Source organism: Poromitra crassiceps (genome assembly GCF_964638095.1).
Source record: "Poromitra crassiceps genome assembly, chromosome: 1".
NCBI classification, from domain to species: Eukaryota; Metazoa; Chordata; class Actinopteri; order Beryciformes; family Melamphaidae; genus Poromitra; species Poromitra crassiceps.
This window is the reverse complement of record NC_139623.1, coordinates 91,409,013-91,433,260: the sequence shown is the minus strand read 5'-3', so window position 1 is coordinate 91,433,260 and position 24,248 is coordinate 91,409,013. Positions and strand designations below refer to the sequence as shown.

At 43.2% G+C, this 24,248-nt stretch overlaps 1 protein-coding gene across 1 annotated transcript; it reads right to left on the bottom strand.

Moving 5' to 3' along the window:
• Window positions 1–680: 680 nt before the first annotated feature.
• cndp1 (carnosine dipeptidase 1) lies at window positions 681–21,750 on the bottom strand (the record flags this gene model as incomplete). The annotated part of the gene is made up of 11 exons (XM_083648868.1): window positions 681–759; window positions 8,382–8,529; window positions 8,729–8,870; window positions 12,964–13,128; window positions 13,366–13,526; window positions 13,661–13,745; window positions 14,105–14,302; window positions 16,769–16,857; window positions 18,581–18,743; window positions 20,297–20,440; window positions 21,640–21,750. The coding sequence occupies 11 exons, from the start codon at window positions 21,748–21,750 to the stop codon at window positions 681–683; spliced, it is 1,485 nt and encodes a 494-aa protein (XP_083504994.1).
• Window positions 21,751–24,248: the final 2,498 nt, after the last annotated feature.

Sequence of the window (24,248 nt, the reverse complement as noted above, 5' to 3'; positions counted from 1 at the left end):
GCTAAAGTCACTGTTGGTCGGTCTGTTGTTGACCGAGCAACAGTGACTTACATTATAGAGCTGCTGTTCGCAGGTCATATATTGTTAAAATTGGGGGGTGGGAGAAAACATACAGTAAAAGACTTTACACACTTTTCGTTGCATTGTACAGCTTTTACTAAATGACCCGGTCCCGCACACACTTACAGTACCTACAGAACAAAGTACTTACAGTATTGTATGACATTGCATGGAACATAAAAACATGTTGCATATGCAAGGACTAAGAGTGATGAGAATACTCAACGTAGCCCGCTCCAGACACTTGAACAAATCATAGGAGCAGTCGCAAATAACTATTGAATCTTTTGTAAATTCAAGTACCGTATTGCATTTTTCCATTTAAAAATGGTAATATGACATAGATAGATAGATACATACATAGATAGGTAGATAGATAGACAGACAGACAGATAGAGAGAGATGGACTCCTGCCTCATGTTTTGCTCCTCTTGTGTAGACTATACTCCCATGATTAGCATATAGGCTTATAAAAAAAAAAAAAAAAGTGAGTAAAAAGAGAAAAAGATGGAAAATGGATAAAAATATAAAATAATGGCTGGGCCAGAGACAGAAGGCTGAGAAACTTTACTGCCTTGATACTGTCGTTTGGACAGAGGAGACGTGGACACACGGGACGATCATACTGTGGTCTTCTTAATCTGGGACACTTGGTTTAGGTAGGCGATGAATAACTTGGTTCCCTCGATGTAGTTGTATCTGGGAGATGGGAGAAGAGAAATAATTTGAAGATTGATAAACACCAAGGATGGGACGATATATTGCAATTCAATTTATCGCAATACAAAAATCTGACAATATGTATCACAGCCAGGGCAGAAAAATGAATCGCGATATTAACTATATTAAAATCACAAATGAGGCGGCTTGCCCATCACAACTATGATATGATGATATGATATTATTGGCACTTACTGTAGTAATGCCATTGGCATTGCTAGAAAGATTTGTGGCTCAGAAATAAACAGAACTCTACAAATTGCATCCTTTACTGACAGACAGCACCACATCAGCCGGCACATTTCGTCAAAAGTCCCTGAAGCCTAAAGCCTCCTGGTTCCAGTTTTCAGCTACAGTGAGTTATAAAGCACCAGAGTATCTTCATTTCTGCCTTCAAGATACATGCAGTTCTTTGACCATCTAATAATATTCAAAGCTCACAATGTCCTTGTACATTGTTTTTTTCTTTTTTTACTTCAGTGGGTTGTAGCTCTGTCTGCACTGTCCGTTCTCTACAGGGCCCTATCGTCCCACTGGCCTTACAACAGCGCTTAGCACCAGGCGCAGCCCTATTAGTGGGCATGGTCCGGCGCAGTCCCTATTTTCGTGCTGCCGCTAAACGCGGCCTTAAGCACTTAACCACGCCTTTTAAACGTAGAATTATTCACAACTGTGCTCATTGGTGAACTGTAGTTACTCAATGACATTCTTCCTTTCGAAGCTCCAATCCACTCGATCCAGTCCGCGGGTTGCGGCCTTATGCTGTCTTCTCTGCCAATTTGGATATCTCAGCACATCACAGATCATAGCCTGAATAAAACGATTCAACCTACAACCAGGCAAATACAGATCTGTTCAGCAGGGCTGATGCGGTCTCCCTGTAGCCTACCGGTGACATTCCTAATACCATCCAATTCCATGATCTTTATGTTGTAAACACATAAGTTTCACAATAGTGAACAAGCACCCCCACTCGGCTCATTCAGGGCAGGTAGTTTTATAACTTGTAGACTACCTGCTGCACAGGCTAAATGATGCACATAAATATAGCCTACATTATGTAAAGTCATTGCATAAATGTGTTTTTATTGTAAAAGTATTTGTGAAGTAAGCCAAGTCTCGCTGGAGCGGACATCACAGATGTAGAACCGTGTTACGGCTGTCACTCGTCTATGTCACGTTGTATTTGCGACGGATATATATGCCACCTGGATTACATATATGTTTCACATAGGGTTGTGTTTTGATTTTTATGTTTTATTTTGTCCAATATTGAAATGTTCTAGAATTGCATGTTGTGTCTTCCCCCCGAGCGGGCCCGCCGGCGGGCTGAGCCCTTGTCATCTCTCACAAATGACTCTCTACAGCAGCTTAGGAAGCAGGCAGGGAGACATACAGCACACCAAAATGTCGGGAAGCATTTGTATTCAAACGAAAAATAATTCCAATCCCAAGCAACAATATCACCATGCGTTTGTTTTTGCGAGTGAATCTTTTCTCTCCAAACGAGACAGCTTTCGAAAGCCAAGAGTCTCCTCTTTCCAAAGAGGTATAGCTCGTCTCTGAGAGATGAAAACTCACTCAGTAGGCTGTCAAAGAACAGCAAAAAAGTGTTTAACGTTTTACAGATAAAAGTTATGTCTTTCCTTTGCTGTTTTCCAATCAAAAGTTGTGTTTGACTTCATAAAAACGCTACTAATGCTACTCCTAATGCCTCTTCATCATCTTAAAGCGTTGTTTTTTACAGTCATCGTGTTTACAAAGCCATATGGAGGATTTTCCATGGAGTGGTCATCTTCACAGAATAGACGAGCTTTGGGTTCAGTCGACAGCATTTCCTGAAAAACTTCCTGACGTAAATTATTTCAGTTCACGTCGATTCTATTGGCTCTGACGCTTCCATAGAGGTGTCAATCATCGAAATCGGCCAATGGGGTCCCGAGATATCCCTCTGCGTATCGCCCCAGGCTTTGCAGGCAAATTGAAGAAGCCCTTTTGATGCATTTCACAGAGTAAAAATACAGATATAAGGCTTGAGGGTTATCCAAACCATAACGCATATTAACTGAGTACCTATAGTGATATGTAAATAGGAGAAAAAAAAGGTATTTCAGTCTTCTACCATAGAAAAGTCAAATGGCACCCATGATGCCCAAAATGTGCCCAGATCATCATGCCTGGGCCTACATGTAGTAAATCATCTGTAAAATTGCTCTGGTTCACTTTATAAGGATTTGCTTTGATACAAGCACTCATAAGATATTAGTCTAGTGCTCCATAGAATATTTTGGCTACCAACCCATGATTTTCAGGTGCTTTTCATCCAAAATAGTGTTTTTTTTTTTAGGCGGAGCTTGAATTTTTAATTTTTTGCCATGTTCCAACTGATTTTACTCTGATACAGTACTTTTGTAATTGATTCTGACACTTCTACAGCAATCTCACAGGTGTTGGCTAGCCTTTGAAAAAAATAATTTTCAGAAAATACCCTGTAGTTGTGGAGATATAGGGCCCTATTCTCCCACAGGCCATCGGCGCTATTACGGGCCTTAACCGCAAAAAAACGTGCCTTGCGCCTGTTTCGGGAAAATAGCAATAGGCTTTAGGCTGCCAAATGCGCTTTAGGCCGAATGGGCGTGGCGGAGTCCCTGAATGCGCCGAAGTGGGCGTGTCGGCCTTAAATCTCGGCGTACTGATATCTTGGCACCTGCCTTAAATTTAGCGCTTTGCGCCTTTGAAAACCAGGCCTATTCACTGCGCCAGTGCACTTGTGCCTCTCCCCTGTCACCCTTCTCTGTCTCTCTCTGAAACCAGGCCTATTCAGTGCGCCAGTGCTCTTCTGCCTCTGAGTCACCCTTCTCTCTCTCTCTCTGACTCCCTCGCTCAAACAGACACAACACATAGCAGCACCCAGCTTCCCATAGGAAATAGCAGTTGTAAGTTTACTGCCTGTGAATGTCCACTCCCAGCATGCAATTGGGTCCTCCATTTCGCTACTAAATAGAGCCGAAATAGATATAAAAGGTAGATCTAAAATAATGTGTAATGGTAAGACAACCTGCAATTGTCGAACATTTCAATATTGGACCAAATAAAACATGAAATGAAACACCACCCTATGTGAAACATATATGTCCTCTTGAGCCTATATATACCCTGTGTGGATTTAACGTGATTTAGGTAAGTGACAGCGGAACGCGCTTCGGAAGCTTCTACTGTCATCTGCTATACTGTGATGTGCGCTCCAATAACTTCGCCCTACTCCACATTTAGTTTTACAATAAAAACACATTTATGCAATGACTTTACATAATGTAGGGTATATTTATGTGCATCATTCTACCTGCAGCAGGGGAGAGAAAACGATATCTTTCTGGACAAACTTTCACCAATCTAATAGGCTATATTTTTCTAGCTGATGCGTTTAGTACATTATTTTCACTTTGATCTTGCTATAGTGTAGCGTATTTACATGCTTGCAGTATTGAAACTGCAGTTAGATTGGTTTGAGAAGCATAATAATATGGAATAATAGCCTATAATGCAGACAGACAGGCTGGATGAAGGGAGGGGGGGGGGGGGCAGAGCGTTTGGCTTTCGTCTGGTTTTGCGGGATCACTGGAATTGGAGCTAAAAAGGCAAGCGTGCGATTCGTTTATTGCACTTATCCAATGAGCATGACGGTGCATAATTTTACGCCTAAAAGGCGTGGTTGTAATGCTTTGGGCTGCATCTAGCGCCAGCACGACGATATCAAGTGCGCCTTTCCACGCCCACTGCTTTGATCTGCGCCTGCCGCTCGGCCTAGAAACTGCGCCGATGCAACGATAGGGGCCCTACTCCATTCAGTTCGGGCATGTCATTTTCGGCAGGTGAGCTGAAAAATAGGCTTAGGGATTAACAGGTTAACATAAATATTATTTCTATCTACCACTTAGCCTATTTAGGCTGATTTGGTCGCTATTTCTTGTTGAAATATATTAGCCTCAATGCATGCTGGGAGATTTCACATGTGTGGCTTTGGTGGCTTTGGGCAGTGGTGGCCCAATGGTTAGAGAAGCGAGCTTGTGACCGGAAGGTCGTCGGTTCAATCCCCCGGACCGGCAGGATAAATCTGGGTGGGGAAAGTGAAAAGGCAGCGCTTGCCCCTCCCTCATTACCACCACTGAGGTGCCCTTGAGCAAGGCCCTTATCGCCAACCGCTCCAGTGGAGCTGATCAGTGGCCAGCAGATCAGACTGTGGTTGTACTGGTCAGCTTCCAGGTATGAATGTGTGTGTGAATGTGAACAGGGCACTCCTGAAAAAGAGAGCATTGCTCTCAGTGAGACTCCCCCTGTATAAAAAAAAAATAGGGGAGCCGGGGCAGTGAATATTTGTTTGGGCAGAATGATATCATTTTCTCTCGCTACCTTTTCTTCTCCCCCACTGCACAGGTAGGATGATGCAACAGCCTCTGAATGACAGGGGCTCAAAACTACGGTATAACAACTTTTTTTTCATCTGTCATTGTGCCTGTCTGATGCGTGAGAGAGAGGGAGTGAGAGAGAGAGAGGGGGAGAGAGAGTGAGATCAGTAATATCCCCGGCGCACTGAATAAGGCCTGGTTTTGAAAAGCGCTAAATTAACGCCAGGGGGGAAGATAGCGTTGGGCCGGTATTTAAGGCCGAAATGCCCATTCTGGCCTATTCTGACACTGCGCCATGCCTGGGCCAAAAACATGATGCTATCTTCCCGAGTCAGGCACAAAGCGCGTTTTTTTGCGTTTAACGCCAGTTTAGCGCCTAAAGCTAGTGGGAAGATAGGGCCCACTAGCTCTGTCTGCACTATCCGTTCTCTACAGAGGCTGTCCAGCTCTGTCTGCACTGTCCGTTCTCTAGAGAGGCTGTCCAGCTCTGTCTGCACTGTCCGTTCTCTAGAGAGGCTGCCCAGCTCTGTCTGCACTGTCCATTCTCTAGAGAGGCTGTCCAGCTCTGTCTGCACTGTCCGTTCTCTACAGAGGCTGTCCAGCTCTGTCTGCACTATCCGTTCTCTAGAGAGGCTGTCCAGCTCTGTCTGCACTGTCCGTTCTCTAGAGAGGCTGTCCAGCTCTGTCTGCACTGTCCGTTCTCTAGAGAGGCTGTCCAGCTCTGTCTGCACTGTCCGTTCTCTAGAGAGGCTGTCCAGCTCTGTCTGCACTGTCCGTTCTCTAGAGAGGCTGTCCAGCTCTGTCTGCACTGTCCGTTCTCTAGAGAGGCTGTCCAGCTCTGTCTGCACTGTCCGTTCTCTAGAGAGGCTGTCCAGCTCTGTCTGCACTGTCTGTTCTCTACAAAGGCCGTCCAGCTCTGTCTGCACTGTCCGTTCTCTACAGAGGCTGTCCAGCTCTGTCTGCACTGTTCGTTCTCTACAAAGGCTGTCCAGCTCTGCCTCCACTGTCCGTCCTCTAGAGCAGTGGTTCCCAACCACCGGGCCGCGGACCGGTACCAGGCCGCAACGCATTTGATACCGGGCCGCGAGCCCGGTCCCCCCCCCCAAAAAAGAAAATTACAATTTTTTTTTTTACAAATTACAAACATAAATAAACGTCAATTTGAAACTATGTTTCAACTACCACACAGCCTATAATATTATAGCCTATGTTTACTACAAAAGAAATAAAATAAAATAAAGTATTATTAAAATTGACAACCGGTCCGCCACTTTTTTTTTCCATCTATCTACCGGTCCGTGGCACAAAAAAGGTTGGGAACCCCTGCTCTAGAGAGGCTGTCCACTTGTCCTTGTGCTGTTTGCTGTCACCTGGCTTTATATTAAATGTGCCCCCACTTGTCATTGCTCACATATTACCCAGTGATTGTCTGTCTGCTCTGCTTTTGTTTCAATATCTACAGCCTTAGCTATATGAAGTTATGGTCAACGTTCTATTAGTTTCAGTGGCATTGTCCATGTTTGTGCAGGTCTATATTTAATTTGATTCATTTCTATTTGATCCTGACCCTTCCCCTGCACCCTCCTTATCCTCATACTGTCTCATATGGAGTAAATATATGAAGGAGTAGGACTTCTTCCCCTTTGCTTAAAATCCAACCTTCTCTCCTGCCTCTCCTCTTATCATTCCTGCCTCAATAAAAAAGGTGAACTATTCACTGCACTTTCCTTTAATCGAATATAAAATGCAAGAAAAACATGGGTGGGGGGGGCGTAGATAGGGATAGATGGAGGTAGCAAGTTGGGATTCAGGTAGGTGGAGTGGCTACGGGGATATAGGTGTTGGTGGGAGGGAGTGTGAGGGAAAATGGGCTGTAGCTAGGGATAGGAAGGTGGTAGAGAGTTGGGTTTCAAGGGGTGGCTAGGGGGATGTGGGTGGTGGGAGGATGGGGGGCAAGGAGGGGGTGAGGGAAAAGGTGTTGTAGCTAGGGATAGGAAGGTGGTAACCTTGCGTCACCAGAGCCTGGTACGTATTACTACAGGCAGGATGTCCCGCCCCGTGTTCTGGTCCTGTGTTCTGGTCCGCAGTGTTTTCGTTCCCCCATAGAAATGCAGCAGTAGGCAGCATAACCTCGCCAGTCGGTACGAGTTAGAGAAAAAATAAGAAGCATGGACATACCAAATGAAATATTCAAAGAAGTACTTGAAGAAACTTGCCGGATCCATAACATTACAGTACAGCACTTTGGTTCCTACATTCCGGCCATAGCCGGAAGTCACGGAGCGAGATTTTACCATCCAGACTAGGAAGGTGGTAGAGAGTCTGGATTCGAGGGGAGGGTATAGGGAGTGGCTAAGGGGATGTGGGTGGTGGGGGTGTGGTGCCATAGATCTGAATGACCACACCATTGGCCATGGGCTTAAAGACAAGCTGAAATGACATCTCAGGGTCTGTGATGATGTATCCCAATGGAAACAAACATTACTTTCACTGGAACAGGGTGGAAAGGCGAGACATAGCATGTGGATGATTTGATTTGACCATTCTGTGGACTGAAGTTGACATTGGCCAATCCTGGCATGTTCTGCCCCCAAATCCAGTGGGATTCAGTGTGTTCTGGCCCTACGTGAGTGGCATCCTTAGACAACTGGGCAACTGGCTGCCTCCATGTGGACTGCTGTTTCAAAGCTTAGAATGCTGCAGCAACGATATTCCTGGAATGTGAGTTAACGAGCCACTTACATGTCTTTGCATTCTACATTAAATGAAGACATTAACGTTTGTTTTATTTTCTATGTTACATACTTATTTGCCAAATATATTAACATGTATGGGCTCGAAAAGTCTGCCCCATAGGCACTAGGCAGCCATCTTGCCTGCTCAAAGTTTCTCCTCGCAATGAAGATTGATTGACAGCTGTCATGTTGTGATATGATTGGTTGAAATGGGGTCAAATGTTTATAGTACTGAATGACATCAGCATACTGCAGATTACAGTTATGAATGATATCTTGAAAAATTTACTTTTGATGTGAAGGATTTTGAAAAACTAAAGAAATTTGATTTTTGTGATTTTCCCCCATACATTGTTAAATAGGTGCACTGAATAATGTTCTAAAATAGAAAAAAAAGTTATTTGTCATGTATTTGTTTACAAGCGTGTCAGGAGCCACATGTTAAACTTGAAAGTCCAACCTGCTCATTTTCTCATTCTGGGAGTGCATGCCGTCATCGAAGCCTCCGATGGGCAGCATGATGATGCTTTTCCCCGTCACGTCCTGGAAGGTTCTGGCGATGGGGATGGTCCCGCCTTCACGGATCAGATCAGGCTCCATGTCAAACACTAGCAGAGAAGAGGAGGAAGGCTTAGCTTACTGAGTTATGAATATTATTGTAACTATGCATGTTGTCAGGCTCAACCTACCTTGCTAAAGCCACAAAAAATAACATGTAGACTAGAGGAATTATATGTGGCACTCAAGCCAGATTTCCTAAAGCACTGCTGAAGCTGAATGATGCAAGCTGAGAGGTGTGCACTGTACCTTTCTTGATAGCAGCCTTCCCAGCCTCATACAGAGGGTGCTGAGTGTCAGCCAGCCAAGGCTTTGCCCCGATGATCATAGTCACCTTCAGCTTGTTCGGACTCTTCCTCTTGGCAAACACAGAGTGCAGGTAGTCTGTCACCTAAAGTCATGGATCCACAAGATAAGAGTGGCTTGAGTGTGATAATAATCATCATCATCATCATCACCATCATCATCATCATCATCATCATCATCATCATCATCATCATCATCATAAACTTTATTTGTATAGCAACTTTTATACATAAAATGCAGCTCAAAGTGCTCAAGTGCAAAATTAATTAAAAGCAAGGCAATCATTTTTTTTGCTGCTCTCTTAAACTTTCAACAGAGGTTGCTTGTCTGGTATGTAGTGGGAGTATGTATATGTTTCTTGCCGTTTGTTTTTGCCACATTTACCAGGCCAGAATTCTGTGATCTGGTGAGCGATTTGGAACATACTCCGACAGGCAGACTGCCTGTCGGAGTATGTGGTGCTAAACCACAAAATATTATTATTATTTTTTTTTTATCTATCCTCAGTGTTACAGGTAACCAGTACAGGGATTCTAAAACTGGTCTGTGGTCTTATATAATCACTTTCCCTTTTTTCTTCTTTTTTCGTAGGCCAATATCAAGTGCATTGCAGTAGTCTAACCGTGAAAATACAAAGGCATGAGTCAGTTTCTTAGCATCTTCTAAGGAAAGGGAGGGTCTCACTCTTGCAATGTTTCTTAAATGATAAAAAAAAAACTATCTTGGTAACGTTGCTGATGTGAGTGTTACATTTCAATTCAGAGTCAAGGATAACACCCAGCTTTTTTAGTTGTGGCTTGATCTGTATAGCCAGAGTCTCAAGCCTGCTTAAAATGTATTCTCTCTGTGTGTCTGAACCAGTGCCCAATTCAGCCTGCCTATTTTTGACGTCTATGTGGAAATTGCATTCTTTCAAATGGCCAGTGGGGGTCGCAGCTTGTGTAGCACTCCCGGGAACATCCATTCAATTCTATGGGAAACGAGCCAACTTCTCTCTCGGTCTATGTCTTAAATAAACACTTTCCAAATTAGTTTATGGTCTGAAAAAACAATTTCAAGTCTTTTTCATGCTCTAACGCGCTCCGTTTTCCAAATTATAGCCCCATTTTGAGGAAAATTGAGGACAAACATTGGATAATAAGAACAGTAATACTTCCGACCGGTAGAGGCAGCAATGTGCCGCAAGGCATCAGGTAGCAAGTAATAGTTGAGCAAATTATCAGAAAATAGCGTTACTTTATGATATTTTAATAATGTTAGTAGACACACGTAACTATATAGATACCATACACCTAACGTCCATAACATGGCGGACCATTTAACGTTATCTATACCGTTAAATAAAGCCTTAAGCCTTCTCTGTATTCAGACCATTGGATTCAGCCCAGAAACCGGAGTACGTTATAACGTTATAGTCACGTTATAAACAACTAACCAACGCTGGGGGTCCGTATGGAAACAGTGTTACTCGAAATGGTTAAAAGTTAAATCAATTTGGTAATTCAGTGCCGTTTTACTGCAATGTAAAGTAAGTAGCGTTAGCCGCTACATTAGCCAAAGTAGCTGACTACCCATAATGCATTACGGCGATAAGGGAGACAGGGCAAATTCGGAAACTTCCCCGGCAGCCGCTAGGGGCAGCCGCCCCCTCTCCTCGTACTTCCGTGTAGCATTAATTCATTCAACCAATCAAACGAAATCAAACAATATCCGGAAGTGAGCTTCATTTTGCTGTGTCAAAGTCAATGAGCTCCGTTGGTCCATTATATATACAGTATGTCAATGGTCTGAACCAATTATGTTTGACTTTGTTTTGTCTTCATTTAATGTGAGGAAGTTGCCACTCATCCACTGTATAGAGAGGCAATTTACCAAAGGATTCAGGGCCACTTTATTGTCTGGCGCTACAGATAAGTATATAACTGAGTGTCATCAGCATAGAAATGAAAATTAAGACAATGAGCACAAATAATTTCATCAATTGGAAACATATAGAGCAAGAACAGAATCGGACCAAGGATTGAGCCCTGGGAGACATCAAAAAGAAATTTACGCAAGTCAGACATAAATTCACCAAGACTAACAAAGTAACTTCTGCCAGTAAGGTAGGTATTAAACCACTTCATTATGGTTTCATAGTCTCCAATGCTATTTAGTCTGTTCAGAAGAATTTTGTGGTCGATAGTATTGAACGCAGCACTTAAGTCCGGATGGACAAGGATTTTTATTATCTCACTCTAAGGTCATTAATTACTTTTGTAAGTGCTGTCTCAGTATGTCCTTTTCGGAAACCAGACTGGAATTTTTCATGCATCTTGTTATCTTGCAAAAAAAGCATATAGCTGTTTTAACACTGCTTTCTCTAATGGCTCATTTCCACCACATTTTACAGCCCTGCACAGCTCGTCACCACTCGGCTCTATTTGTTTTCGACCCTATGGATGTTTTGTTTCCACCGCTGCTGATCTGCCCCCGCCCACCCCCGCCCACAACTGGCCATCATAGCGACCGCATATCTGTCCTCCGCCTATAGCCGAAGTAGGCTATAACATAACGTTAAAATTAAATCCATACACAGAACTTTTAAACTGTTTATGAAATACTGGTACCTCTAAATGACCTACAGTGTATATGGGCAAATGTGACAGTCGGCCAGGAGAATGGATATCACTTTGTTGTTAGTCAAACTCACATGCATGCGCTGCGCGAGGGACGGGGGTTGCGCTACAGAGTGAAGCCTCTACCCCGGCGGCCTCTCACCAGGCAAGACCGCGGCTTCACCAAAGCCGCGCCTGCGGCCTAGCGGAGCCGACGCTGCACTCAACTACAAGGGCTTCCTGAGCAGCGGACTTTTTCTCTCTCAAAACAATTGAAGCCCACCGCCATGTTAAAGCTGAGTAAGGAGATGGATTTTATTTCACCAGAGGCGAAGGCAGCAACACAAAAGACTGATGGAAAAACATAACAGAAGAGAAGGTAAGCCCCACTAAACTGGTATGCAGCATTGCATTGACAGTCATTAGATAGAGTAAACACGATTCTGCCTGACCAATCAGTCGTCTACAATGTTTTCATGTCACAGTATGAACCCGGGTTCACAGCACTAAAACCTCAACAGAGCAGGGACCAAAAGCAGCACGACTCAACCCCGCTGTCCACGTTTTTGATCGGTGGAATGAGACAAAAAAGCGAGACGAGCTGGGCGGGCCGCGTTGATACCAGCGGTGGAAATGGGCCATAAGATCTTACCTAGAAAAGGCAGGTTGGATATGGGCCTAAAGTTACTCAGAACACCAGGGTCAAGTGAATGTTTTTTAAGCAAAGGCCTGACTAGAGCTGTTTTGAGTGATTGTAGCCATTTATTCATCAAACCTTTTACTGACAGTGTGCTTCAGAAGAAGAAGCGAGAAGCGCTTCTGTTTGGTAACAGAAGAAGAAGAGAAAACCACAGAAGAAGAACATAAGCACATCCGGGGCAGGTCAGAGTTGACTCTGTCTGTTGTGTTGTGTAGTTTAGCAGCCTAGCTTAGCATATAGATATGATCTGATTTCAAGATTATGGACAATTCAATTAAATTGCCGCTCGTATGGAATAAGGCCATATATCGATTACAAACAGCAGCGGGAGATAAAGCAGGAGGTGTTATCTATGTGATGGACACTTGGACAGCAAACAGAGCAGGCTGTCGGCAGCACGGAGGTTCGTTACATAGCTAATTCATGTTCTCATAATTGACCTAACAGAAAATACGTTATTTACAGTGTGAACGACGTGTGCCCCATTTACGCCTGTTTTGGCCAGTTCCAGGACTCTACTCGGATCTGAATATCTTCTAGGGGGATCAGAATGACTAGAAGGACAAAAAACCAGCACTCAAAATAAATCCTTTTGGGTTGTTTTAATACCTTCAAGCAGCAACAGCAGTGACAATGAACGTTTCGGCGTAAGCCTTCCTCAGCATTGTGACAGAATGACACCAAAGTTATTTGGGTGAGTAAAACATCATATTTTAAGCTGGAAATAAGGTCTGGGGTGTGGGGAATTAAAGTGATTTCATCAGAGAGCGGCTGACTATAGACAAGGTTCGAGAGGGAGGAGAAGACAAAGACAAGAGAACTACAAATTGTTCAGACATGACTGGTCCATCCCCCCACAAAGCATTAATATCCTGTTTTACCTGTTTCTTGACCATAGCAGGGTCCATGTTGGGAACTTGTCTGATGGAGAACTTAGCAGTAACCTTAGCAGGTATGACAGTCTTAGATCCAGAGGCAGAGAAGGCACCCTCGATGCCATGGATGGAGACAGTGGGGTAGCGCCACCTGTGGGCCAATAAGTCGACCTGGAATAGATAGATAGATATATAGATAGATAGATAGATAGATAGATAGATAGATAGATAGATAGATAGATAGATAGATAGATAGATAGATGGAAAGAAAGAAAGAAAGAAAGAAAGAAAGTGTTGTTTTTAAATCAAAGCCAGAAAATGTTTGCAAAAATCACTTGCATGGTCCATGTCCATCTCACCTTATCATAGGTGATGATCATAAACCTTCTCAAAATGAGTCTCTGTTACCTTGTTGCTGTACATCAGCTGACTGATGCCGATCTTACTCTTGTAGCTGTCAATGTCAAACTCAATGTCCTGGTACATTTTCCACTCCTCATCAGAGAGTGGGGCCACAGCCTCCCTGATCCCAGGGATCAGGATCTTACCGCTGGGGCTGATCAACGTATCTGGGGAGTGGAGGTCGAACAGAGTAGCATGATGTGATATTTAATGGATGTGTGTCCCTCTCCAGAGAGGTCAGAGCAGAGGGGATACAGTCACTACATTCAGGCCAAGTGTAATACATGAAAAATATACTCACCAAGAATGCCGATGAGGTCAGTCATTGGTTCTATCACAGTGCCTCCATACACTCCAGAATGCAAGTCCTGTTTGGGCCCTTCAACCTGACCCATACCATGAAACATGTCATGTCACACATACACCTAGTCTAAACAGGTGGGTGTGTGTGTGTGTGTGTGTGTGTGTGTGTGTGTGTGTGTGTGTGTGTGTGTGTGTGTGTGTGTGTGTGTTTGTGTAAATACTGTATGCATGCCAGTTTGTCTGTATGTGACTTTTCAAAGATACAATCATGTGCACTGTTTGTCCATACTCACTCAGCCCACATCACGTAGTCTAATATGTAGAAATCTACTAAACTTTCCCATTTAAACTGTGTAGCCTTATTTTACTCTACACGTGTGATCATTTAGAGTAGACGTCTTTTAAATGGCTAATCGATTTCAAGCTGCTCGGTGGGTGGTACCTCAGCAAAGAAGTAGCAGTTGCCCCTGGTGCCGTAGGTGAGTGCGGGTCGTCTGCTGAGCCAGCCACAGTCTGAGATGATGATGTAATCCACATCGAAGAAGAAGGTGTCTCTCTGGGCCAGGACCATGGCATCCAGGCCATTGGAGCCTGTTTCCTCCATCCCCTCTATGAGGAACTTCACATTCACCGGCAGCGTCTGGTGGAGAAAATCAAAAGAAAATTTTTGCAGGCAAACGGCAGGTGATTGTGACGGAATAGCAGGCAGTTATTGGATGAAAACCTTGAAACCCGAAAATAAAACATACTAAATATTTGTTAGATTTGACATTTTGACATGTCATTTTGAAATGTGAATGGCTTTGTCGGCTTGAGAATCATAAAACCACAGTCACAAGCTGTGTGTGAAACTAGTCTCATCAACAACAGACCACAGTCTCATCAACAGCCACAAAATTCCTATTTGTCAGTGCATCCGGTATCTGGCTCAGGCTGTTTGATGTGCATATTCCACTACGTAAGCTGTGACAAGACATTGTGGCAGAGAGGATTGTAGCCACAGACTACAGAGGATTGTAGCCACAGACTATAGAGGATTGTAGCCACAGACTACAGAGGATTGTAGCCACAGACTATAGAGGATTGTAGCCACAGACTACAGAGGATTGTAGCCACAGACTATAGAGGATTGTAGCCACAGACTACAGAGAGGATTGTAGCCACAGACTACAGAGAGGATTGTAGCCACAGACTACAGAGAGGATTGTAGCCACAGACTACAGAGAGGATTGTAGCCACAGACTACAGATGATTGTAGCCACAGACTATAGAGGATTGTAGCCACAGACTACAGAGGATTGTAGCCACAGACTACAGAGAGGATTGTAGCCACAGACTATAGAGGATTGTAGCCACAGACTACAGATGATTGTAGCCACAGACTATAGAGGATTGTAGCCACAGACTACAGAGGATTGTAGCCACAGACTACAGAGAGGATTGTAGCCACAGACTATAGAGGATTGTAGCCACAGACTACAGAGGATTGTAGCCACAGACTATAGAGGATTGTAGCCACAGACTACAGAGGATTGTAGCCACAGACTACAGAGGATTGTAGCCACAGACTATAGAGGATTGTAGCCACAGACTACAGAGGATTGTAGCCACAGACTACAGAGGATTGTAGCCACAGACTACAGAGGATTGTAGCCACAGACTACAGAGGGGATTGTAGCCACAGACTACAGAGGATTGTAGCCACAGACTACAGAGGGGATTGTAGCCACAGACTACAGAGAGGATTGTAGCCACAGACTACAGAGGACAGTATATAGCCACAGACTACAGAGGATTGTAGCCACAGACTACAGAGGGGATTGTAGCCACAGACTACAGAGGGGATTGTAGCCACAGACTACAGAGGGGATTGTAGCCACATACTACAGAGAGGATTGTAGCCACAGACTACAGAGGACAGTAGCCACACACTACAGAGAGGATTGTAGCCACAGACTACAGAGGACAGTAGCCACACACTACAGAGAGGATTGTAGCCACAGACTACAGAGAGGATTGTAGCCACAGACTACAGAGGACAGTAGCCACACTACAGAGAGGATTGTAGCCACAGACTACTGAGGATTGTAGCCACAGACTACAGATGATTGTAGCCACAGACTACAGAGAGGATTGTAGCCACAGACTACAGAGAGGATTGTAGCCACAGACTACAGATGATTGTAACCACAGACTACAGAGAGGATTGTAGCCACAGACTATAGAGGATTGTAGCCACAGACTACAGAGGATTGTAGCCACAGACTACAGAGAGGATTGTAGCCACAGACTATAGAGGATTGTAGCCACAGACTACAGATGATTGTAGCCACAGACTACAGAGAGGACTGTAGCCACAGACTACAGATGATTGTAGCCACAGACTACAGAGAGGATTGTAGCCACAGACTACAGATGATTGTAGCCACAGACTACAGAGAGGATTGTAGCCACAGACTCCAGAGAGGATTGTAGCCACAGACTACAGAGAGGATTGTAGCCACAGACTACAGAGAGGATTGTAGCCACAGACTACAGAGAGGATTGTAGCCACAGACTACAGCCACAGACTACAGATGATTGTAGCCACAGACTACAGAGAGGATTGTAGCCACAGACTACAGATGATTGTAGCCACAGACTACAGAGAGGATTGTAGCCACAGACTACAGATGATTGTAGCCACAGACTACAGAGAGGATTGTAGCCACAGACTCCCACAGCAGTGACTTTGCAAGGTGTGGCTGAAACTCAGCTCTGCTCTCTGCCTTGCCTGAGGGAAGCTAATTCTTTCCCACTACTCGACTATTTTACTCGACTAAAACGTCCTGCACACATAAATGGAGGTAATCTTGTGGGTCCATCTTGCCTGAGGGCTCTCTTCCCTCTTTATATCTGAAGTGCTTTCAAGACAAAGATGTTTTGCAAATAAGTAAGCTTGAATCAGTCCTTTGCTCTCACTCAAGGTCACAGTGCCTCTGTGCTGTGATGGTCCTTCAGTCTTGTTTGTGTCCTTCCCAATAAGCATTTGGCTTGGTTCAATTGTGGATGCAAAACGACGCATGAGAAACCCATCGGATTAAAGCTAATGTGAACTTTCTCTCACCATGTTGAGGGCCTGGTAAGCCTCCACAGCATGGATCCAGGCTAAAACTGGAGCCTTGTTGTCTGATGCTCCTCGTCCATACAGGTTGCCTACAGGCAAAATGATACAACAGTCAATACACTTCATTACCATCCAAATGTGTCACATTTGACATGTGTAGTAGTTTGTTCCAATAAGTTTGTTCCAATAAACTGTTTAGCAAGAACACCAGAATTTGAATCATATTCTTTCCAGGCTAAAAAAGAAAAAGAAAAAAGCAGATGTTTTTTTCAACCATCTTGAACAATTCAATTCATATTTTTGAACAGAACAAACACTCATTTCTGTCTCTTCGGCTGTCCATTGACAATACATGGCAGACTGCCTGCATAATACCGATATACCGTTTTTTTTTCTGAGCTTCTGCATCCAAAACAAGAAAATTAGCTCAGCAACAAAATGCTCAGCAACAAAAGTTAAGGAAAATGTGGAAAACAATTTTGACATTTAATTTCAACAGAGTGGCTTCTCCCTGATTTTTTTCCCCGTGACATTGGGAGTCTTTGGCTCTCTTATCTCTAACTTTAGTAGTCACTTGTTTATGATAGCATATCAGACTGAACTGTAGTATCATCTTACACATCCTATAATAAGAATGCAAAGTGTCTGTGTGTATGTGTGAGTGAACAAATTGTGTTCTGCCACAGCTATGCCATTTTACGTGTGGTCGCGCTGAGTCTTTCTTTCAGGAAGTGTAAAGAGCACCCTGCTGGCTCCTGCTACTGATTTAGCTACTGATGGAAGACAACTGAGAGGTGCAGCACACCTGAGCCGAGTTGGAATCCGCCTATGAAAACCCTCTGAGGAGAGAGAGGAGAGGCATGGCAACTCTGTGAGTGAGGACTAACTAAATGGCCAGTGAGTGTGCATGTGCTCCAACAGGTATCAGCATGGAGGCTACACTTGGGTATTCTGCTAGTAACGTAATGAGCAAACGTATATGTATCTCTGTGTCTGTTTCATTGTTCTCAAACACCGTCGGCCTGGTTGCATTCATATTTGGCACGGGTACTGGCAGAGGCCCCGGCAGACGGTGAGAGGGCCACATTCTTGAATGAGGTAATTAGGGCCGACTAAATGGACAGAAATGGCTAATTAGTGGCCAAAATGAGTGAACATCGGTTCAGCACAATGGAGAGCTCCATTCGTTAGCTACTGATGGACCACACCAGTTGGAATCAGCTAGGGAAGTGGACTAGGAAAACCCTCTGGGGAGAGAGAGGAGAGGCTGCATGCCAACTCTGTGAGCGAGGCCTTACTAAATGGCCAGTGATTGTGTGCTCCAACAGGTATCAGAACAAGTAGTAATAACATTTGAATAATGTATTTCTGTTTAATCTATCTATCTATCTATCTATCTATCTATCTATCTATCTATCTATCTATCTATCTATCTATCTATCTATCTGTCTGTCTGTCTGTCTGTCTGTCTGTCTGTCTGTCTGTCTGTCTGTCTGTCCGTCTGTCTATTTATTTGTCTATGTACGTATTCATTTATCTATTTATTTATTTACTTATTTATTCAATGATGTTTCTATGCATGAATTAGCCATTTAACAGTGAGTAATCTATCCCAGAGTTCCCCGTGTCTGGCTAGGTCATTTCATTGCAGTAGTAGGCCTATGAGTTTCAATGAGTTTTACTGTCACATGAGGGTGCTGTTTCATAGGCTTCAAAACCCCAAATCAGATGAGACAACATGTTTGATGTCAATATCTCTAGTAGTAACCTTCAGCATGTACAGTAGCTATATAGCCTATAGTGGATGCTTACCATTGATGTCAGTCAGGTTGTAAGGCTCTGTGGCCCAGCCGTCTATTATCTTAGCTGGCTGGACATCCACGTGGCCGTAGATGCACACTGTGTTTTTGTTGGTCTCGTTGCCAAACTGGGCTGTCACCACTTTAGGTAAGGCCAGCATCTGCCCATCAGGAAGCTGGAGACACCAAAGGAGGACACATCTGTAAAGTGGTGTTTCCAAGCAAGTGTGGGTAAATAGCCATGCTCTACTGTCAAATGCAGGCTGTTTGCTCATGTTGAACCATGCAAACCCTACCTTTATTATCATAATCATAATAATATTTACATATTACAGTGTAGTCTACTTTAGCCCAGTAGTTCTCAAAGTGGGGTCCAGAGACCCCCATGGGTCCTTGAGGGGGTTCCAGCAAAAAGGCTAAAAATGTATTTTCACTACAGTAGAATTCCAACTACAGTATACATGTAAGTAACACAATGACAGAATGTTTGATTATTTTGGTCATGGGTTTCACACACTTTCTGTAATAGAATGAAACATCTGAAAGTGTGACGACCCTGGGACAAAATCTTATCAAGTGGGGGTCTGTGGTCTCATTTGTGTTAATTTAGGGCTCCATGGCATGAAAGAGTTTTGAGAGCCCACAGAACAGTAGGAGAAATGAGCTGCAGGATGTGCTGTGCATTGGATATAGAGCTGAACAGTCACGAGACGTCTCTTGCCCTGGAAGTGAGTTTCTCATTCATTTTCTCCATAGACATTTAGAAAAATCCTTATATAATGAGTTTTAAAGTTGGAACCAAGCCAACCCGTGACCTACTGAATCATGAGTGACCATAAAACATTTCAGTGGGAGCAAAAACTACAAATAAATACGGGGATTTGTTTTTTCCCCGTATTTATTTTTTGTTTTTGCTCCAACTGAAATGTTTTATGGTCACTCATGATTCAGTGGAGAAAATGAATGGGAAACTCACTTCTGGGGCAAGAGATGTCATGTGACTGTTCAGCTCTATTAGAGTGAATTAATTGAGTCGTATTCCCTTTCAGCTACACCTTTCTGTTTTGTATTGTTTGATGTCAAAGGGCTGTCATTCCTTTTTTTTTAAACCATACACTAAGACAACAATATGATACAATAACAGTTTTGTTTTTTGTCTTTTGCCTTAACAGTCTTTTTGTCCTAATATGGTAGCTACTGAACAGAGAATGTTGACTTTGTCTCATTTGCCATTGTCACTCACCCTCACTGTTTGAAATACAAATGATTTACCAACCAATTAGGGTATAATTAAATGAATGAATGAATGATTATTTTATTTTTGTGTCTGGCTGCACGCAGCCCATCCCTTACAAGATTATTCAGACACATTTTAAAGAGAACACTTTTTCCAGTGCCAACACGCTGACACAATAAACAGTATAAATACAACATATAGCCCTATATGACTCCAATCAGATCAATCAGACCTACACAAACAGTTTTGTAGCCTAACTATTCAAGATAGAGTGAAGGAGGGCAACAAAGAGAGAAAGAAAAAGGGAGAGAGAAAAGAAGAACAAGGAGAGAATAAAGACAGAAGACTGAGACTTGGATGTTATCGGCTAGACAAGATGATGCAATTTACAATACAAACAACGTGCATTATACGTAATGCTCCAATATCTCGTCATTAGACTACAAAAGGCAGGGAGGTCCAGCTCACTGGGTAAATGACTTCATCACTGACCTCTTGTTCGCCAATGTCCACCAGCTCTACAGTCCCTCCCATCGCCCTCAGCTTCTGAGCTGTCATCTCCATCATGACGTGTAGGTCTCCTCTCTTCAACACGTCGCTGGAGTCACTCTCTATCGCCACCCAGTCCCGCAGAGCCTAACACACACACACACACACACACACACACACACACACACACACGCACACATGCACACACACCCACACACACACACGCACACACACACACACACACACACACACACACACACACCCACCCACCCACACACACACACACACACACACACACACACACATGCACACACATGCACACACACACATGCACACACACACGCACACACACACACACACACACACACACACACACACACACACACACACACACACACACACACACACACACACACACACACACACACAAACACACACACACACACACACCCACAAGTTAAATCACCTCACTGACAACTACCACTACCACCACTACTACTATTAGTACAGTTCTACGGCTGCTAGCAGTAAGCAGTATGTGCAGTGGATGCATGTTGAGTGAGTTGAGTAGTGGTTTGAAACTGATACACCAAATGTGATTGCTCTAGCATGAAGCATTTAGGAATGATGCTCCCTTCTTGTCTGCACATCAGACATGACATTTGTTTGTGCATCACAGCCAAACAGTTACAAGTATCCAAAGTACTGTATGTGAAATAGGCATTATAAAGGTTCAAATATGCAACAAAATAATAATAATAAAAGGGGGGGGGGGGGTTTGGGGGGTCCTACAAGGTTGGTGGCAGTATGGAGTGTGACCAGAAGTGGTCCATTCCAAATATGTATGTGTAGTGTGGTTGGTTGTTCTAGCAAACATTTTGTAATTGTACTATATTTTGCATTGAATTTAATTTGTGCACCACAACCAGTGCCAAACTGGTTGTCTGGCTGTGCACATTTTCATGGTGATTCAACCATCTTTGCCTGATAAATAGTAAAAAAAAAAAAAGAAAAAAAAAGTGATAAAACTATCAAGATGGAAATGAAAACCAAACCACATGGTGGTTTGGTTGGGGGGATTATATGCGAGCTAGTTATATAATGCTAAAGTTGCTAAAGTAGCTGATGGGTAAATGTTGTCTTCTTGCCTGCGTGGCCGTGGTGGAGTTATGAAAGCTATATTATCTACTGCTATTACTGTTTGACATTATGGACTCTGACCTGCAGATCGTTTTAAAGCAGAAAAAGAAGAAGCGGAAGCTAAATCCAACATGGTTCCTTCCAGTGGTGGTCCGTTGTGGTCCTTGGACCCCAAATAATGAGGACAAACAAGAACATTATTGTACCTCCACATATTCTTCTTGATGGCTGTCAACGTACTGCACCAGCTCCTCATAGCTGAAAGCATGGACACTGGAGATGACCAGCAGAATGGAGGGCAGCGCCAAGAGTTTCATCTGTTGAGTCAGTTTGGTGCAATTTGATGGGTAAGTGCTGAGTCAAAAGATACTGCAGACGGCCATATAAAAGATCATTATTTACACACATGATTATAGTACTGATAATATGCTCCCCTGGTACTGTAAACTAGTGGTTCTCAATGTGGGGTCTAGGGACCACTAGGGCTCCTTGAGGGAGTTCCAAGGGGTCCCCAGTGAACTAATGAATTATTGTTAAACTTTGCCATTATTTAATTTATAAGAACTTACCAGAATGAGAGAGAATTTGAGAATGTATAAGATTAAGAATGACTGTTTTGATCATAGCTTCACTGTTATGTCTACCTACAATACAGATAGGCGTGGAATTCTGGACAAAATCATATCTAACAATAAGAATATGATCAGACTTGAGTTCAAGAGACAAAATTGTATCAAAAGGGGGTCCGTAGCCCAACTGTGGACTAAATGAGTGGTCCTTGATATGAAAAGGGCCGGGTGAGAAGCACTGCTGTAGACACACATGTATTAATGGCAATGACTGTTGGGGGTAACTCATTACAAAAGTAACATATTACATGTAATATATTACTTTTAGCAGTAACTCAGTAATATAACTTATTACCAATAGGATTTCAGTAATATTATACAGTATCAGTTACTTTGTCAAGTAACACAAGTTCAAATTGAGTTACTTTTTTTTAATGAAAGCACATATTAAAATAAAGATACAGTCATTTCCTAATCAAAATGTGTGTTTTTATGCAAATAACCACAATAGATGACAATAAGAAAGGAAAAGGATAACATTTAGAATTTTGGGTGGTTTACACTGACTTCAAGAAGGTTGAAATTATTTTTCGCGATGGTTCCGAGGCGGGGATGTCATTCTGCTACTGCTGTTATTTTGGTGAAAGTATTGCAAAAGTGGTGTAATAAGTAATGAGTTACTCTACACATACAGTAATATTGTAAAGTAACGCATTACTTTCAGATGAAAGTAACTAGTAATATGTAGTATATTACATTTTGAAAGTAACTTGCCCAACACTGATGGCAATCACTGCAGATCCTATAAATGTGCACAGAATGCTGTGCCTAAGATCAGACTGACAGCTCCATCTTTCTTATGACTGAACATTTACACCACTACAAGGCTTTCTGAACTTGCTCAAATGGGAACCCAAAAACTGTAGAAAGGTTTGGAGATCTGTGGCAGAACGAGGACCTAGTGTGTCTTACCTTGTCTCTGGTGGAGTCTCTGTGACAGTCTCCTCAGGGCAGCTGGACTGTGGCCCCCGCGCTGCTGCCCGCATGCTTTTATACCCTCCCTTTCGATCATACCTCTTGCTGGGCCCCGGGGTCACATGGGTCACATATTTCCTGGATTAGGGCCAGGACAGCTGACAAATTGATTTTTTCTTGCTGACAGGCACAATAATTAAACTCAAACTATTGATCCCACTCCAAGAATGCACACCAAGGTTCAGCCCAAACAAAAGCAGGGCAGTGAAAGCGCTCAAAATGAAAGAATTCCTGTTGTTTGTGTTTTGGAATCTCTAAGTAACCCTGCGCTGAACAACGGCGGCAGAGCGTTTCTTGTTCCACAACAGGCAGGTGTCCCGTTGTGTTGAATTAAGAAGGTCTTAAAGGAGAACCCCTGTTTTTTTTACACCCCAGACTTTATTTCAGCTTAAAATATGATGTTTTACTCACCCAAATAACTTTGGTTTCATTCTGATCCCCCTAGAAGATATTCAGATCTGAGTAGAGTCCTGGAACTGGCCAAAACAGGCGTAAATGGGGCATACGTCGTTCACACTGTAAATAACGTATTTTCTGTCACCTCGTGGTTCATTATGGTTGTTAGCTACACAACAGATGGAGTCAACTCTGACCTGCCCCGGATGTGCTTCAGAAGAAGAAGAGAGAAGCGCTTCTGTTTGGTAACAGAAGAAGAAAAGAAAACTACAGAAGAAGAATATAAGCACATCCGGGGCAGGTCAGAGTTGACTCCGTCTGTTGTGTTGTGTAGCTTAGAAGCCTGCTTAGCATATAGACATGATCTGATTTCAAGATTATAGACGATTCAATTAAACTCCCGCTCGTATGGAATAAGGCCATATATCGATTACAAACAGCAGCGGGAGATAAAGTGGGAGGTGTTATCTATGTGACACTCGGACAGCAAACAGAGCAGGCTGTCGGCAGCACGGAGGTTCGTTAATCGTTACATAACTAATTCATGTTCTCATAATTATATAACAACCATAATGAACCGCGACGTGACAGAAAATACGTTATTTACAGTGTGAACAACGTATGTCTGTTTTTGCCAGTTCCAGGACTCTACTCGGATCTGAATATCTTCTAGGGGGATCAGAATGAAACCAAAGTTATTTGGGTGAGTAAAACATCATTTTAAGCTTTTTTTTGCTGAATTATTCCTTTAATTCCTTGTTTTGAATCTGAATTAAATCCCTCCAGAAACTGCACCATGGCCTGGTGTGAACAGA